This window comes from Megascapheus bottae, chromosome 27 (assembly GCF_031878675.1).
Source record: "Megascapheus bottae isolate mThoBot1 chromosome 27, mThoBot2.hap1, whole genome shotgun sequence".
In the NCBI taxonomy this organism is placed as follows: Eukaryota; Metazoa; Chordata; class Mammalia; order Rodentia; family Geomyidae; genus Megascapheus; species Megascapheus bottae.
Window position 1 is genome coordinate 2367144 of NC_143535.1, and position 17320 is coordinate 2384463.

At 49.1% G+C, this 17320-nt stretch overlaps 1 protein-coding gene, 1 long non-coding RNA gene and 1 pseudogene across 3 annotated transcripts in view; 1 reads left to right on the top strand and 2 right to left on the bottom strand.

The window, feature by feature from the left end:
• The window catches only part of LOC150045408 (uncharacterized), a 262795-nt gene that overhangs the window by 232839 nt on the left and 12636 nt on the right, over positions 1–17320 (top strand). The gene's annotated exons all lie outside the window — the stretch shown is intronic.
• Positions 1904–2845, bottom strand: LOC150045423 (olfactory receptor 8G50-like). Its single transcript, XM_090319299.1, has one exon. The coding sequence runs from the start codon at positions 2843–2845 to the stop codon at positions 1904–1906; it is 942 nt and encodes a 313-aa protein (XP_090175425.1).
• On the bottom strand, positions 5386–13921 carry LOC150045424 (olfactory receptor 10D1B-like; annotated as a pseudogene).

Genomic DNA, 17320 nt, shown 5'->3' on the forward strand with positions numbered 1-17320 from the left:
GAGTGCAATTTGAAGTCATCCCTGGCAGAATAAACCTGAGACTCTTTTTGTCCAAATAATCAGCAAAAAAAAAACATCCTAAGAAATGGAGCTGAGAATCAAGTGATAGAACACCATCTTTGGAAAAGATGGTGGAAAGCCAACTGAGAGCACAGGCCCTGAATTCAAGGCCACAGTACTGGCACAAGAAAACAAAACAAACAAGAAAGAAATATGCAAACAAGTTTTTTTTTTGGTCAAGCATTTGACAGTTTTTATTAGCGTTCTCAAGCATTGATGGATAATAAAGAACACAAGAGAACGCTCTGGAGCAGGTTCTGTGAGACCAAGCAGAGGGGAACAGGATTACAGCCCCAGGTGCTGAGAAGGGAAGAAGGAAAGACGGTTGGCTGACCCAGAGAAGATCTGTGGGGTCTGGAAAACATGATGGGGTTAAAAACCACTTGACGACGGAGATGCCACCACAATGAAGAGAGCGCACAGTGGGGCAACGTCGCCGCCCCGTGGCCTCACACCTCACTCCGTGTATTCACTCAGGGAAGGGGTGTCCAAAGCCATTTGTTGGCATTAAAATTTCACAGCCTAAGCACAGCTTCTGGGACATGATTCACGACTGAGTACTGTCCTAACAACCCACTAGAACCTTATCGCTCAAGAAGCAGTCAGAAATTCCCTTTGCCCATGGGCTCCTCAGTTTTCAATGTTAATCACCCCAGGATGTGTAGGACATAGGTAAAACATGGTCCTTGCTAGACTATGGGTTGAAAGCAAAGTCCTGAGAGATGAAGTCAGAGCTCTAGTTTATGGACTGCCAATTTAAAATTCTAAAGCATTTTGGGACCGACACTACAGCAGTCACCTAAGGTGACAACTCTCAAGTGGGAAAAAAATAGAAAGTGGAGAAGGCAATCTGTATAGTCACTGTCATTGGAAAATTGCTAAGGCTCTACCTTAAAACGTTTTAAAGGCAAGCACATCCTAGCAAAATTACTCAGGACATGGGACCGGGAGTTTGGCCTGGTGGTAAAGTGCTCGCCTAGCGTGCACAAAGTCCCAGGTTCAGTTCCTCAGTACCACATACAAAGAAAAATGCTGTAAAGTGGTTCTGAGGCTCAAGTGGTAGAGCACTAGCCTTGAGGAAAGCTCAAGGACAGTGCTCAGGCCCTGAGATCAAGCCCAGGACTGGCAAAAAATTACTCAGGACCCTCATGAAACATATAAGTCATCAGTGTTGACTCAACTCTCAGAGTCAAAATGCACAGTGAAAAAAAAACACACTGTGAATTTTTTTTGTTAGTACCAACGAGCCTTTCTCAGCAGAGACAGCAATGGGGAAGACGCTGCTGTGTTTGGAGAGGAAGCAGAGTCGAGCTCCCTACCTACAGAAGCTGCCATCCCACCCGCCAGGTCTCTCGTGTTGTCACATTTAGTTCCCCACACTTCATAAAAATCAGGGTCACATGTGGCATAGTTCCAATCCTTAAAGTACTTATTTTACAAATTGTTTTGTTTTGTGTTGTTAGAATTGTGTGCTAACACACACAGCCAAAAACGCCAGGCTGCAAACTTCTAAGATTAACCAAAGGCATTGGACAAATGCACTGGTTCTCATTTAACGTAAACCACTCTTGAGTTGTGTGAGATGTGTTCAGACATTCGATGTATTGACCTCGTGGTTGACTTTGAAACGTCTTGGGGATGTCCAGCATCGAGGCAGAGTCCTGTGAGCAGCTGGCCCTGGGCCCCCAGGGAAATGTGGTCCCCGTGGGCTGAAGCCACGAGTTCAGTGCTGTCTTTGGCATCTTGGCTGCGAGATTCCTGCCAGTGCGTGAGCAAGCCCCTGGGCCCCGACTCCCCGCCACACCCCTGCAGCCACACTTCTCCTTCTTGCTAACGCAGAAGACTAATGTTTAATAGAAAACCTTTTTTGACCCAAGAGTCGACTTAGGGCTGTCTTGACGTCCCTGTTCCTCAGGCTGTAGATGAGGGGGTTCAGCATGGGAATCATGACGGTGTAGAACACGGACGACGCCTTCCCCTGCTCCCTGGAGCTCACGGAGGACGGCTGCAGGTACATGAAGGCCAGAGTGCCGAAGAAGAAGAGGACGGCGGAGAGGTGGGAGCCGCAGGTGCTGAAGGCCTTGGCCCTGCCTGCGGCGGAGCGGAGACGGAGGATGCTGAGGAGGATGAGGAGGTAGGAGCCCAGGATGGTGAGGGCGGGGACGAAGATATTAAATGCACTCAAACAAATAATGACTACCTCATTGGCAAAGGTGCTGGAGCAGGAGAGCTCCAGTAACGGAAAAAGATCACAGAAGAATTGCTTTATTATGTCTGCCTTGCAGAAATCCAGTCTCAGCATGCAGACCGTGTGAGCCGTGGCACCAATCAACCCCACACCATACACGCCAGCTACCATGCAGGCGCAGACTCTAGGGGACATGGTGACATTGTAGAGCAAGGGGTGGCAGATGGCCGCATAGCGGTCGTAGGCCATGGCAGCCAGCATGTGGCACTCGGCGATGGCGAAAACACACAAGAAGTAGAGCTGGGCCATGCACTGTGGGTAGGAGATGGCGTTCTCCCCCACCAAGCCCGCCAGCATTCTGGGGACGATGACGGTGGACTGGCAGAAGTCAATGAAGGAGAGGCTGCTGAGGAAGGAGTACATGGGGGTGTGCAGGGGAGAGCTGAGCCCGATCAGAGCCATCAGGCCCAGGTTCCCCAAGACCGTGGCCACGTAGACCCCCAGGAAGAGGAGGAGGAGGGGCAGCCGGAGCCCGGGCCTCTCCGTTAGCCCAGCCAGGACGAACTCGGTCACCGGCGAGTGATTCCCTGGGGCCATGGCCTTTGGTAATTGTATATGGGGAATGAAGACAATTTTGAGACAAGTATTTGTTGTTCGATTCTGTGATGAAAGGCGAAATGGCCCTTAAGTCTTTTCGTCTTCTTCTCTCCACCTCTCCACAGTCTTTTCACTTAAATTCCCACTCCAAGACCTTGAGATCCTGCCAGCGTGGGGCGCCATAGAGCGCCATCCTGCTCTGTGAGCTGTGGGGAAGAGCTGTCAGTGTTTGTATCTAGTCCCTTATGCCCCAAATACACCTCCAGTCACCTCTGAGTGGGGCACAGGGCACTTTCCTGCCTTCACTTCAGTAATCTCACCTAGATAGAGCAAGCTGGTTTTGTAGTAAAGTAACAAAATCTACAAAATAACCAGTCTCTTTCACACTTGATGCTAAAATAGATAGGTGCGGCATGCGGGGTTTTGTTTGTTGTTGCCATACTTAACATTATGTCTGCTCTCGATTTTAACTTGGCTGTACCTTCCGAAATGACTCATCCGATCTTCCCACCCCTGCTTAATGCCTCCCCGCCTCGCATCATGGGTGACGATATGCTGGCTTTTCCGCCTCTGGACGTGCTGTACATACCTCACACACCTCTGTCGGTGAGGAGAGAGACTATGGGAAGGGATTCCAAGGTTTCAAGTCTAGGGGTCCAGCCCGCCTCTCCTTCTTCGTGGAGACTTCACGTAGGGGTCTCTGGTCACTAATCGAGATCTCTCGGAACTGGTGCTCACGTCTGCTCATCCCTCCACAAATGTGGGCTGACATGACGACTTTATATGCAGGGCAGCTGATGAGAACCCGGGGGAACAGAAGGCAGGAGTGAAATCTCGGGAGAGTCTTTCCCAAACCAATTAGAACTTCCAGATCCCCGCTGGTTCTCGAGGGCTGGCATCGCGCCTGGCGTGTGTCGCCTCTCCTGATGCGCTGTGAGGTAGAAACAGGAAAATGAAAGACGTGAAGTCCAGTGACATAGCACTTTTAAAACTCCGCATTTCAGGATTTCTTTTTAGGAAGGCTTCTCCGAAAGAAATGAAGAAAGGACTGAAAGTAATTTCTGTAACTGGCTTGGCACGTTCACTGCACAGTCTGACCTTGGCATGGCTGGGGTCCTGGGCTCCACTCCTGGGTCTCCCTCTACAGAAACAGCACGTCCATCTACTCCAGTTTAAACCCACCATGCAGACTGGCGATGTTCTGTAACACACCTGGCTAGCATGCAACCGAATCATTGCCTCGCGGAAGGTGAGATCTGGGTTGGGAGGTTGCAGGCCGGCGCCTTCATGACCGTCGGTTAGAAGACCACACTTGAACAGGTCAGAAAAGAAGGAAGTACACGGGGCAGTGAGGATGTGGGCCCCATCTGAGCTATGCTCATGGAAGAATTGTTGAAGGCTTCCTCAAGTCCTGGAAGGCCTTGCAGGGGAGAGAGGCCACATCAGTGGTGCCTAGATGGGGTCCCTCCAGGTAGAAGGCGGGGTGTGCTGGGCAGGCAGGCCATTCAGGGGGAAGGAAGTGTAAGAGGTGACTAAGTCACGAAGCTAGGCAGGCAGGGCTTCGATGTGCACGACACTGTGCTGTGCCTGGAAAGCCGGAGAGGACCTTCAGATGTGAACTTGTTTTAACCTCATTCTTGTCCTTTCTTATTTTCCAGCTTTTTAAAAATAATTTAATTAATACACGCCAAATGTTTAATGTGTACTGATGGGTAAGTTCTGATAGATGCATATAGATATAATTGCATCACCTCTCCAAGGAAATACATGTACATATATATGTACATATGTATATATGCACATGTGTGAATTTACATGTATATGTGTGTATATATGCCCAAAAGATAGATGTAGACATAGATACAGCCCCAAAAGATTTCCCCCTTTCTTTTGCTTGGTGTGGTATGGTATGGGGTGTGTGTGTGTGTGCGTGTGTGTGTGTGTGTGTGTGTGTTGTGTGTGTGTGCACGTGTAAAGTACATTTAATCTGAGATCTACTCTCTTAAATTTCAAATGTGCCAGAGCAGGTGTATATCACTTACTCATCCTGCACAAATGAGATGTTTCTCCACCCCCTGCCCCGGGCACTGGGAAATTCCATTTTATGATACAATATTTTGCCAAATTCACTTCACCTTGAGATCTTTCCGGGTCCTGCAAGTGGTGATATCCGCCAGGGGGCGATCGAGCTCAGTTTGCAGCCAGAAGCAGCATTGTGGGGTCCAGGATGCAGAGGAGAGGGAACAGTGGGCGGGGTGCTCCGTTGGAGAAAGACGAGAGGGTTCTTACACTCACAGGCAGTAGGTGAAGAGGGCACCTCACTTAGGGCTCCGGACTTAATACCTGCATCCCCTCTGTGGCACTCAGGGGAGCCTGACTGTCTGTAAATCCATGCTAAAAAGAAAAGGGCCACCGTAGAGGCCATTGCAGTCTAGGCACATAGCAGTGAACCCAGGGATACTTACGGGGGACAGAGAAGAGCCTGCGGGCTCCAATCTTTTGGAACCCAGCTCAGGAGGCAAGGAAAGGGAAAAACAGAGTCACCGTGCCTCCTTGGGCCTCCATTCCAGACCCAGGGGCTTTCGTGGAGACTGCCTGTGCCTGCGCTTGCTTTGACTCTGTGTGGCAGGTTGCCCAGGGGGTCACTGTGCCCAGCGGCAGCTGTCCTTTCCCAGTTCACATTCCTTTACCATGATGAAGAGAGACGGGACCTGGCTGCACACCCCCTGGGGACCAAGCCTGGTGCTGGCCTTCCTCTCCTCACATTACAGGAACACAAAACTCCAGAGCAGGAGGCGAGTAGATAGATCCTGTGGCCGGTGCTCTATCAAAGGGAAATTCCAGATTCTCTAGCTGTCAGGGTTGCTAGGAATCAAAACATAGATCAGTCCTTACAACAAGGACTTGCTAATTTAGTATACATCTCAGGTTTGTGCCAAGTTTTAACTAGGCTACAGAAAATCTACCACATCCTGTATGTTTGCTATTTTCATATGCCTAGCTACAGATTGTGCCTGATTGCAAATAGAACTTGATACAGAAGTAGAGAGGACTGCCATTCTCTAAAATAAGGCCTTTTGTTCCACCATCTTGAATTCTCTTCAGTGACACCATAGCTATAACCGTTGGCCAGAGTTTCAGAGTGAACTTCAAACCCTTCTTATGTCCTGTTGGAACAAAACATCAGAACAAGAAAAGACATAGATTCGTTTTTCCCTAATGCTCTAATATTTTTATTATCCTAAGCTTTCCGATATTCTCATATCACCTCAACCAATAAAACTTGACTTCAATGTTTCTCCATTAGGCCTATCTCAATATTTACAGATAGAACTGACTTCTCCTATATGAACCCACTTTCTATTTTAAGTTTTTTCATTTTGTGGTGGGTGACACATAATTTGTCTCATAGTTAGTTCTATGAAGAATTCTTCCTGATTCATCCTTTTATTCTCTGAGTTCTTTGTTAGGTAGAATTAAACACTTGCTTAATTAATTCAGAAGTAAATTAAAATGGCTAGAAGCCTACTTAAGTCTGGGATCCAATATCCCCAAACTCCAAATTTAGTGCCTTAATTTATATCAATATAAGCTGCATTAAGTGTATTAACTACAATGCAATCATATTGCAGTGAGGAACTCTTTACAATGGTCATTTCTGAGCTCCAAGTGCTCGTTCTTGATAGTTAGGAACTAGGAATAAGGAAAGGCTGGTGTTCCTCTGCTGGCTTTGGGACGACCTGAGCTAAACGCTCTTCTTGAGTTGAGCCACAGTTGGATTCCAAGTGGCTTTGGCATAGTTCTATAAATAACAGCGTCGGCAGGGGCTGTGCGCCGGCTTGGCAAGGCTATCGTTTTCCAGCTCAATGCTGCAAATAGCTAAGGGCATTCAGCTGCGCCCGGGCTCCAGGGCTGCGATGAATGGGGAGCTTCAAGATGGGAGTGGTGGGCAGAGGCCGACGGGGGTGGTCCGAGCTTTCGTCGAGGTGATAGATAAGTTCCACCTGGCTGCAAAGCCTTATTCCTGAGCAAATAAGAGCAGTAGATCTAGACACATTTCGTTGACAGAACTGCACTTTGCTTTATCCTTCTGTGTGTTTTTTCATGAATGTTCTTTGACCTCTCTGAGCCCTGTTGCTTCATTACATGTAAAATAATAATTGCTTTACACGACATGTGTACAATAATTGCTTTACACGGCGCCGGCAGCGCTCTACCCCTCTATCTTCCTCCATCTAAAAGGACACGAGCAATTGTTGCTCTGAACTTTTTTTGTTTTTTTATTTTGGGGGGGCTGGTCCTGGGGCTTGAATTCAGAACCTGAGTGCTGTCCCTGAGCTTTTCTTGCTCAAAGATCCACAGCCATTGTCCTGCTGTAGGTGTTTCGGTCATTTTGGACCCTCAAGGATTTCTGCTGTGTTTTGCTGCACTAGATCCCAGTCTACTGTGTGCTATTCAGAAAATGGTTATCCTCAGCAATTATATTATGCGTAAGCCAGCAGGAGCATAGCACATATTGTTAGATATTTAAAGTGACTATTCCTTCATGCCATGGAAATAGCTAGGAGTATTAGCCACAGGTAGCTGGTGCTTCAGAACAGGAGAGCTGGGTGTAGAATTTCCACATCTCAGCCTTGAGGCCAATGGAAAGAACTGGCAAGACTCCGGTTAATTCAGACCCGAGGGCTGTCGTGGTTGGTACATTAAGCCTTCTGCATTCCATCTTGAAATTCACCGAGTCTCAAATGGCTCGCCCTGTGGCTCAGGTTTTAATTCTTATTTTTCATCATGTGTGGGGCAAAGCCACTTCTGAACCCTGAAACGTGATTGACATACCCCAGTGGCATTTCTCCCGGGTGAGCTCATGCTGTGCCAGTAGGAAGCCACAGGGAACAGGCTTCCTACCCCCCATCCCCCCCCATCCCCTCTCATTCCTAGTCAGAACCACCCAAGTGCATTGTAACTGGCAGGTGGAACTTTTGTCACTCGCCCACACATGAGGAGGAGACCCAGGGAGGCTGGTGCATACGAATGTATTAGAGAATTCACTTCATCATGGAAATACTGATGCTCATTAAAGCTGTCCACGAGACGGCACACGGGCAGAGAGCACAGGCCTCTGTGCAGCCACGCTTGTTGTTAGCTGCCTCTCCCCAAACCCTCCCCAAACCACCATGGCACCCTGAGGCCTAAACACTCCAATCAACTTTTTTTTTTTTTTATTACTCAGGCCAATTCCCTGTCTGATTAACCGACACTGCCCCATGACACACCTACAAATAAGGACCAAAAATGAGAGGGGAAAAAAATTGTCAAAGTTGTAATGAGTTCACTAGGCATCTCGCAGGAGTGATACCACTGAGATTAATTAATTTAAAAAGTTTTCTTCTCAGTGAATCCCCGCAGGAGATATGGCAGGTTGATGTAAGCGGCTTCCATTTTTGTAAATAAGTTTCTTATTAAGATCTTCCCATCCCTAATTTAAGCAGAGAGCACTATTATCTGAGTTTCAACCAATGATGCTAATGGCCTCAGCCCTGGATGGGAAGCAGGGGAGACGCTGCACGCCAGGGCAGGAACCAGGGCCTAGGAATTGCAAGTTGCCAGAGGCCTCAATCTAATTTTCCCAAATGTAAAATAGGCATAATATCAATTAGCCTGTGCTCCCTAATCTTATGAGAATTAAGTAGCTGAGACTACGAAGGACCAAACACAGCACTCAACTCATATCAAACACTCCAGAAATCTTAGCTGATCACAACACAAGTTTTATATTCTCTTGGTATCTCAAATATCTCCTGGTGGTTAGCCTTACCATGTCTTCTTCCACCTGCAGTCACAATTTAAAGAGTCTATGAGTTTGCTCGTCTAATTGAAACCTTCTCCCACCAAATATGACCTTCCGTCTTACAGCTTGGCGACTGTTGAATTGCCTTGACAGATGTTTAACTTCTGGTATTTGACAGATGTTTAACTTCTGGTATTTGTTACAAGTAGGAGGGTTGTCATTTCTGATGCTTCCTGAAAACATGGATCAGTTTAAGACAGGCTTGTGCCTCTACTATTTTTTTCTTACTTTGTCACTATCTATTTATCTATCTATCTATCTATCTATGTATACATATATATATATATATCTGCCTACAATTTATTGTTTGTAGCTAAAGCCCACATACATGTTGAATTCACATAAACTGTGTAATTATAACACGATTTCCAGTACTTCTGTCATGTGTTAGGGCTCATGAGCCTCCCATGGGAAGTTAGGAGGAGAGTTGTCACGTGTGAAGGTAACTTCATCTAGAAAGTATTTGTATCACAACACTGATCTAGACAACACTGGCTATGATGGCTAATTGTATGTGTTCACTTGATTTGGCCATGGAATATCCAGATGCGTGGGCAGCCCTCCCTCTGAGCACGTGTGCGTGTATGCAGTGAATCACTGCACCAAGCTGGACTCCCTTCCTTCCTCCGTGGGTGGCCCTCCTCCTCTGCCATCCGAGGAAGGCCTGGATGGCACAAAGATGCTAAGCGGAAGAGAACTGGGCGGTCTGCTTGATGGAGGACAACCTGTCCTTAGACTGGAATGTATGCCCCCGGCTCTTCTGGTTCTCAGGGCCTGACAGTCTAACACAGAGTGAGACAGAACTTACATCATCAGCTCCCCAGCGGCTCCCCTTGCCAGCCTCAAAATCTTGGCATTTCTTTGCCTGCAAAACTGTGAACCAGTTTCTAATGATACACACACACACACACACACACACACACACACACACACACACACACACACGTCTTCCAATTACGATTGTTTTACCTTTTTATTGTTGGGGTAATGTATAGAGGGGTCAGGTTGTAGGTACATTACCTCTCATTGATACCCCTTCCCATGTTTTTGTCCCCCTTTCCCTCCCCCCACCCCTCCCAATCACCTTGTTTCCCCACTTCGCTTCCCTATTTCAAATAAATGTATCTATAATACACCAGATAACCAAGTCAGATACAGTAACTCTCTTTTGGTTGATTGATTGATTTCCTCTTTTACTTTCCAGTAGTGCTAATGCAGTACATGCACTAAAACTGGACTTTGGACTTTGAACTTTGATCTCTTCCTCCATGGATAATCTGCTGCCACACTGCCTTGCAGTGCTGCACCGTGGTGGTGAGCCATCAGCTGTGAGCAAGTACACAGTTTAGACAACCAGTGTGGCCGGCTGTTCACCACTGTATGGCCAAGTGACAATGGCCAGTAGGCTAGGTCTATTAAATGCACTGTCAGCTGACACCATCTTCCACTCACGTGGTTTAATTAAGATGTAACTGGGTCGGTCTAGGGTTTGTATATGTGTATCTGTTGAGCCTTTCTCTGGAAAACCCTAACTAATTAGCTCACACTTGTTAGCGTGTGAACCTGTGCTAAGTCTTTTGCCTGGATAACAGAGGGCCTTTGTCCTAACCATTCCTTTGACAAGGCCTACTCAGAGCTCCCCCAGCGGCTCACGGAAAATCAATGGCTGGGCAGGAAGTTCATCTTACATAGTTGATTTTAAAGCTCAACACATACTTAAACACTGCTCATGAACAGTGTTTTATGTCACGGGTGCTCCTGAAAGGCTGGTTCCAAGGAGGAGTCGCATGAGTTGAAAGCTATCAGACTGAAATGTCAGCCACATGCATACAGAAAAGAAAAGGTCAAGAAATGCAAGAAGGTAAAGTCAAGCAAAGAAGCCAGCCGCACAACAGAACCACAGCCCGGATCCGCCATTGCCCACACCAGTCAGCAAGACTAGGACAAGCGCTGGCTTTCTAACATGGAATCCTCACGCCGCCCTCTGCGGGGCCTCTGTCTCTCCTCCTCACTCCATGCTGCAGGCTGCATGCTGGAGCTCTAGCCTTGAGAAAACACAAGGACAGTGCTCAGAGCCAGAGTTTAAGGCCCAAGACTGGCAAAAAAAATAAAAAAAGAAAAGAAAAGAAAGAAGAAAGAAAGGAAAGGAAAGACCTGCCATAGGTCGTAGCCAGAAGTCAGATATCACAGAGTCGTTTTGGTTTTTCATACAACGTTTTAAAACTGATACCTATTTGTTTTTTTCTTTATTTTTGTGGGTCACTGGGCTTGAACTCAGCCTGGGCATTGTCCCTGAGCTCTTCAGCTCAAGGCTACCACCCTACCCTTGAGCCAAGCCCCACTTCCCATTTTTGAGAGGTTAATTGGAGATAAGAGTCTCAGGTCCTTTTGTGCCTGGGCTGGCTTTGAACTTTGATCTTCAGATCTCAGACTCCTGAGGAGCTAGGATGACAGGCGTGAGCCACCTCGCCAGGCCTAAAACTGTTTTTAAAAGGCAACGTACAGAGGGATTACAATTACATAGGTGAGCTAACGAGTCCATTTCTTTCTGAACAATGTTCATATGATGCTATTGAAAACTGTAGGAGGACATGTAAACCAAAATAAAGAGGAATAAAGTCATGGCAGACCTTTGAGGAGACCATCATGGCAACCCACATGAGAAGCCACCATGGCAAAGAGGAGACTAAAATGAAAAAAAAAAAAAACCACATGGAAATAAAGATGGTAAAACTAAAGACTGGCAAGTGGAAGGCCTGGGTTGTCCTGCTTACGGAGAAGAGCCCTCCCGCCCCCACCTCCACTCCAGTGTGGTTTCCATAAGAACACAGGGCCTGGGGTCTCTCCACTTCGACTCTTCGCACCTCAGAGCCTCCTATTGCAACATGGTGCGAATCATCCCAATCCCTGTGTTTCCGGATTCCGGCGTCCTCGGGAAGGAAGGCCAGGCTGGCCAGCACCTTCCTCAGCGAGGACTTCACCTCCCGGTTCCTGAGCTGTAAATCCGCAGGTTCAGCATGGGTGTGGCCAGGGCGTTCAGGGCCTGGACAGCTGCATTGAGCTGGGGCCTGGGGGTAGATGAGGACCACGGGCATGTAGAATATGAGGATGGCGGTGGGGTGGGCGCTGCAGGTGGAGAGGGCCCAGCGCCAGCCCTGGGCGGAGCGGATCCTCAGGATGGAGCTGGCGATGCAGCTGTAGGAGGCCAGGACGAGGAGGAGGCGGCTGAGCCCCACGCTGATGGAGCCCTCCAGCTCCAGCAAGGAGGTGTCCTCGCAGGCCAGCCTCCGCAGCACCGGGATGTCACAGAAGTAGTAGTCCACCTCGTTGGGGCCACAGTAGGACAGCTGGAAGGTCAGGGCCGTCAGAAACGTGGCCTGGATGCAGCCACAACACGAGGTGCCCAGCGCCAGGGCGGCGCAGGCCCCGGGGCTCACGATGGCGCTGTACCGCAGGGGGAGGCAGATGGCCACGAAGCGGTCGTAGGCCATGGCCGTGTAGAGCAAGCACTCGGCGCAGCCCAGGAAGTGGTAGAAGAAGAGCTGGGCGGCGCAGCCCGAGTAGGAAATGGCTCTGCGCTCCCCGAGATGTAGAAGAGCATCTTGGGGGAGCCCACGGAGGGGAAGAAGACGTCCAGAACAGACAGCTTGCACAGGAAGAAGGACATGGGCGTGTGGAGCGGGGGGGAGACGATGGCCAGCAGGATGAGCAGGTTTCCAGCAGGGTGAGCACCAAGAAGGCCAGGAACAGGAGGAAGAGCGCGGTCTGCAGGCCCTCCGTGTGCGGGATGCCCAGAGGATGAACTCATGCACCCCCCCCCCCCGCACACGCTCCTCAGCACTCTGAGAAAGTCCGCAAAGAGTCAGAGACGCGCGGGTCTGGACCCCAGTGCCTGACTATGAAGAGAACATTGTCTCTGCTTTTTTAAACAAGCACCCGCCTGTCTTGTTAGAAAAGTTATTGTAAAACTCGCAGGTAACATAAAGGACCTATTTCAGAGTCAGTTCACGCAGGCTTTGGAGGAAATATTTTGCAAAGGCTGAAGGCCTCCTCATGCAGACTAGAAAGTTTATCGACAGGTCCAAAACATTCTCGAGTCAGAAATAGTTTTCCAGGGATTTGTTTTCCTTGAGCACGTTTACATGGGAGTTCTTGTGCTATCTGTAAGTAGCATACTCCTGCTCACCCTCTGGAACATAAAGCAGTAAAATTGTTTACATACCAGAACCATGGGTAGGAGTCCTGGCTTTGGAACGTATGAGCTACCTTAGTTAAGAGAGCTCACATGGTGTTTTCAGACATAACTTCATCATGTGTGAACCATGACGCCATAATGATAAAAAGCACCGCCACTGACCCAACATATCCTAGTGTCCCAGGAGACACGAGGAGCTGACTGTGAAGCCACTGGAAACGACGCATGCTACCCGTCTCTACGCCATGGGTCTGAAATTGAGTCCTCTAAGCACTTTCCTTTCATGCCGGAGCTCTGTCATCTCCAAATCACTTTTTATGAAGTCGCTCTGTGGAGTCAACTAAGTTGACATCTGTTGTCCCGAGTGCTGAGGTCCCTGCCCCCCCAAACACAAGGACACATGCATACTTGCGGTCGACTACACACACACACACACACACACACACACACACACACGGACACGCGCATGCATATGTACCATTTCAGGAAGCTTGACTATGTTCCAAGGACCAGCTCTGTGTTCTAAAACTATGATTTATCTTTGAAAAATATAAGACGTGACTGTTCTTAAGCGTCTTCAAGTCTGCAAATAGAAAACCAAAATTTAGGAACATGAAGGAAGTTGCTTAAGTTGCAAAGCATTTCATGGGAGCTCTGTGCTTTCTTCTGCACTCAGGTGGAATCTGATGAACTCTACGCTGACCCACTCCTCCGTCAGGTTGCTCTTGTAAGCAGTTGGTAGCGCTGCTTGGCATAAACGGGCACAAAAGGCTTCTGAGTTTACTTCTGGTTTTGATCTGGGGGCTTCTTGCTTGCCCATCTGGTGTTCTGCTGCTTGAACTCTGCCCCTGCCCTTCCTTTTGCTCATTATTTTGGAGATGGAGTGGCGGACTTTTCTGAGGAGGTGGTCGTTTTCCCTCTTGGTCATTGCGGTCTTGAAGGTAGCATTCACGTTGTTAAAGCCTCAGTGTAGCGAGGAGACAGGCTTTCCCCCTGATGCGGCACGCATTTGCCGGCTCGCAGGGGCTTCCATGTTGCGCAGCCACGGTCTGCACAGGGCTTCCCGCTACCCTGACATGAGCCCTGAGGACGCATCTGTCCCTGAAGCTGCCTACCAAGTTGGCGCCACACAGCGCCGCCCTAGGACCAGGCGGGAGCAGAGTCTGGGGCGGTCTGGAGATGGGTTAGAGTCTGGAGCAGAGTCTGGGGATGGGAAAAGTCTGGGGCAGAGTCTGGAGCTGGGGAAGAGTCTAGAGCTGGGGCAGAGTCTGGGGCAGAGTCTGGAGAGCCGGGCGCTGGGCTCTGCGACTCTGCTCGGGTGTGCCACCGCGGGAGCCCAGCGCAACGCCAACCCGCGGGGGTCTCTTCACCTGTCCTTGGCCACAGCACGCGTGGTGTCCACGGCCGGCTCGCGGGCGGACCCCTGCACGTGCTGCCTCCAGCTCTGGATGGATTCGAAAGCCCCTTTCACGAAAAGAAAATCCTTCAGAGCCAGAAAGGTCCGCGCGGGGGGGGGGGAGGGGGGTGAGCGCTCGCGCGCGCGCGCACGCGTGTGTGTGTGTGCGTGTGCGTGTGTGTGTATGTGTGCGCGCGCGTGTGTGCGTGTGTGTGCTCGCGCGTGTGTGTGTGTGTGTGCGCGTGTGTGTGTGTGTGCGTTTGTGGACTTGTTAGGAAGGGGGAAACTAAGAGCGAGACAGAAATCCGGATACTCACGGTCCACCTGGAAGCCGTGGGGTGCTGGGGGGAGGACAGACGGCTTCTGTGGAGCCTGGGGAGCGCAGCCGCTGCGTCTCTGCGCATGGAGCTGGACGGCTCTCCTCTCCGTGGGGATGGACGGCTCTCCTCTCCGTGGGGATGGATGCCCACGTGGCCCTGTCCCAATCCTCCTAAGCGCGCAGGGGGAGCCCTTGGCGCTGAGGGAGCAGCTCCTGCCCCAGCTCCTTCCCCAGGGACTCCCCAGCCATCGCCAGCAGGGTGCAGTGACCCCATGGGAAAGAGATGCTCCAGTGAGAAACGTGCCCTCTGATCGCCCTCCCCTCCCGGCAGGACGCACTCTAGCAGGGCCTCGGGTCCAGCACCGGAGGCCAGGGCACGATCGGTGCGCTCCACCCCTGCTCCTCCCAGGCTCCACTTTTGAGCTCTGCACACCCACATGACCACCCAGTTACTACAGCCAGTATTCCTGCTCATGAATGTGTAAATAGAGGGATGGAAGGGAGAGGGAAGGGGTGGAGGGGAGAGGGTAGGGATGGAGGGGGGAGGGGAGGGATGGAGGGGGAGGGATGGAGGGAAGAAGGGAGGGGTGGAGGGGAGAGGGGAGGGGTGGAGGGGAGAGGGGAGCCGTGGAGGGGAGAGGGGAGCCGTGGAGGGGGCGGGGGAGAGTGCAGAGCCTCTGGCACCAGGAACGTGGTGAGAGTCATGGACGGTGTGGGTCAGTCAAGACTTGTGCTCATGAGCACAGGCGGGTTGGTAGCCCTCCTGCACAACTACTTAAGAAATAAAATTTAAAATTAAAGCTAATAAGCAAATTTTAAAAATTGCTAGTCAAGGCAGGATTACATTTAGTAACCACTTATTGTGCACTGACTGTCAAAATAGACCCTAAAGCAATAAGACTCAATCCATAATACAACTGAAATCAAGGAGCATATATATTTTTTTCTTTATCTTTTTTTTTCTTTTGTAGTTAATAGAAGGGTTACATTATGTTCACCAGATAGAAGGTGCATTACTTCACAAACATTGATACCCTTTCTCATGACATGGTCCCCATTTCCCTCCCCCTTCCCCCACTCGTCTTGATTTCCCCCCCATCCCTATTATATTTTTTCTTAAAAGAAAAATATACTACATACTAGTTAGTTAACCACGTGCTGTAAGCACTTACCACCAGCTAAGTTGGACTCTAGAATTTTTTTTAACTCAGTGAATCCCATCTTCCAGAAAACCTTATGATGTATGACAACAAAATTAATAAATTAATGAAAGTGTAAAATTTTCAATAATAACAATCTAATAGGAGTGGACTTTCAAATTAATGCAGAATTCAGCTGACTTACAATGCAAAAGATTTTTGTAAGAATAGTCATTACAAAAATGACTGCAGCTTCTGTGAGCATTAACCACTTTAAAATCAAACCAAAAATTTATTCAGGGCCAGGAGTTTGGCCTAATGGTAGAGTGCTTGCCTAGCATGCACAAAGACCAGGGTTCGATTCCTCGGTACCACATACATAGAAAAAAGCCAGAAGTGGTGCTGAGGCTCAGGTGGTAGAGTTCTAGCCTTGAGAAAGTCCAAGGACAGTGCTCAGGCCCTGAGCTCAAGCCCAGGACTGGCCAAAAAAAAATTTATTCAGCAGGCAGGATTTCCCAGATTTTTTGTTCTTGTTTGTGTTGGTCATGGGGCTTGAACTCGGGGCCAGGGAGGTGTCTCAAGCTCTCTTGCTCAAGGCTAGCACCCTACCACTTTGAGCCACGACTCCACTTCCATTTTTTTCCTGGTGGTTGATTGGAGAGAAGTCATAGAGACTTTGCTGTCTGGGCTGCCTTTGAACTACTGTCCCCAGATCTCAGCCTCCTGAATAGCTAGGATTGCCAGTGTGAGCCAGCACCTGGCCCCACATTGTTTATAACGGCACGTTTAGTACCAATTGCATCATTTTAAACAAGGAAAGAGTTGAATTAATGGTTGAGCTTTATCTCATAAGAGAAATAGGTCTGTTTCCTTGAAGCTACCAAAAAAGATCAATTCATGACTTATTCTGGATTTCAACTTCTCCCTCTCTGCAATCTCAGTGGCTGTGGTTGCTCTCCTCCTGCAGTGGATTAATTACCAGGGACGGTGTCTGGTAGGCCCCCCTCAGCTCATTTGTACATGAGGAGCCGGGACCTCAGAGGATCGCTGACTCACCTAAAGTTAGGCCCACAGGAAAGCCCAGGCGTTCCTAAACTTAGCCCACTTTCCATGACATCACCGACCAGTTCCTGAAGTGCCACCAGCCCGGCCCAGCTGTCCTTGGCTGTGGGTCATCTTGTCGAGGTGGACCAGTGCCCTCCATCCTCAGGATCTGCCATCTCTACTGGAGCTTTCTAAGGGGGCTCTAGAAGTTTCTACTCAAATAAAGCCATCTTTCAGTTTTCCCTCTTTTTTAAATTTTTTTTCCTAAAATGAAGCATAGCAAGAGTACATTGTTTTTACTTTGGGGGTTTATTTTGGCAAAATAATTCTAGTCTCAAGAAACTTAGCCTATTTACAAAACTTCAGCAAGGCTGGTGAGGCTCCGTGTATCTGAAAAGATGATAGTTTGGACAGGCTTGATAATATCCATGAAGCCAGCCTTAGTGGTAGAGGTAAAGTGGCTTCTGAAATGGAGTCTCAAATTATAGCTTTTAGCAAGTCCATCAAATCTAGGCCCTTGCCTGGTGATGTCAC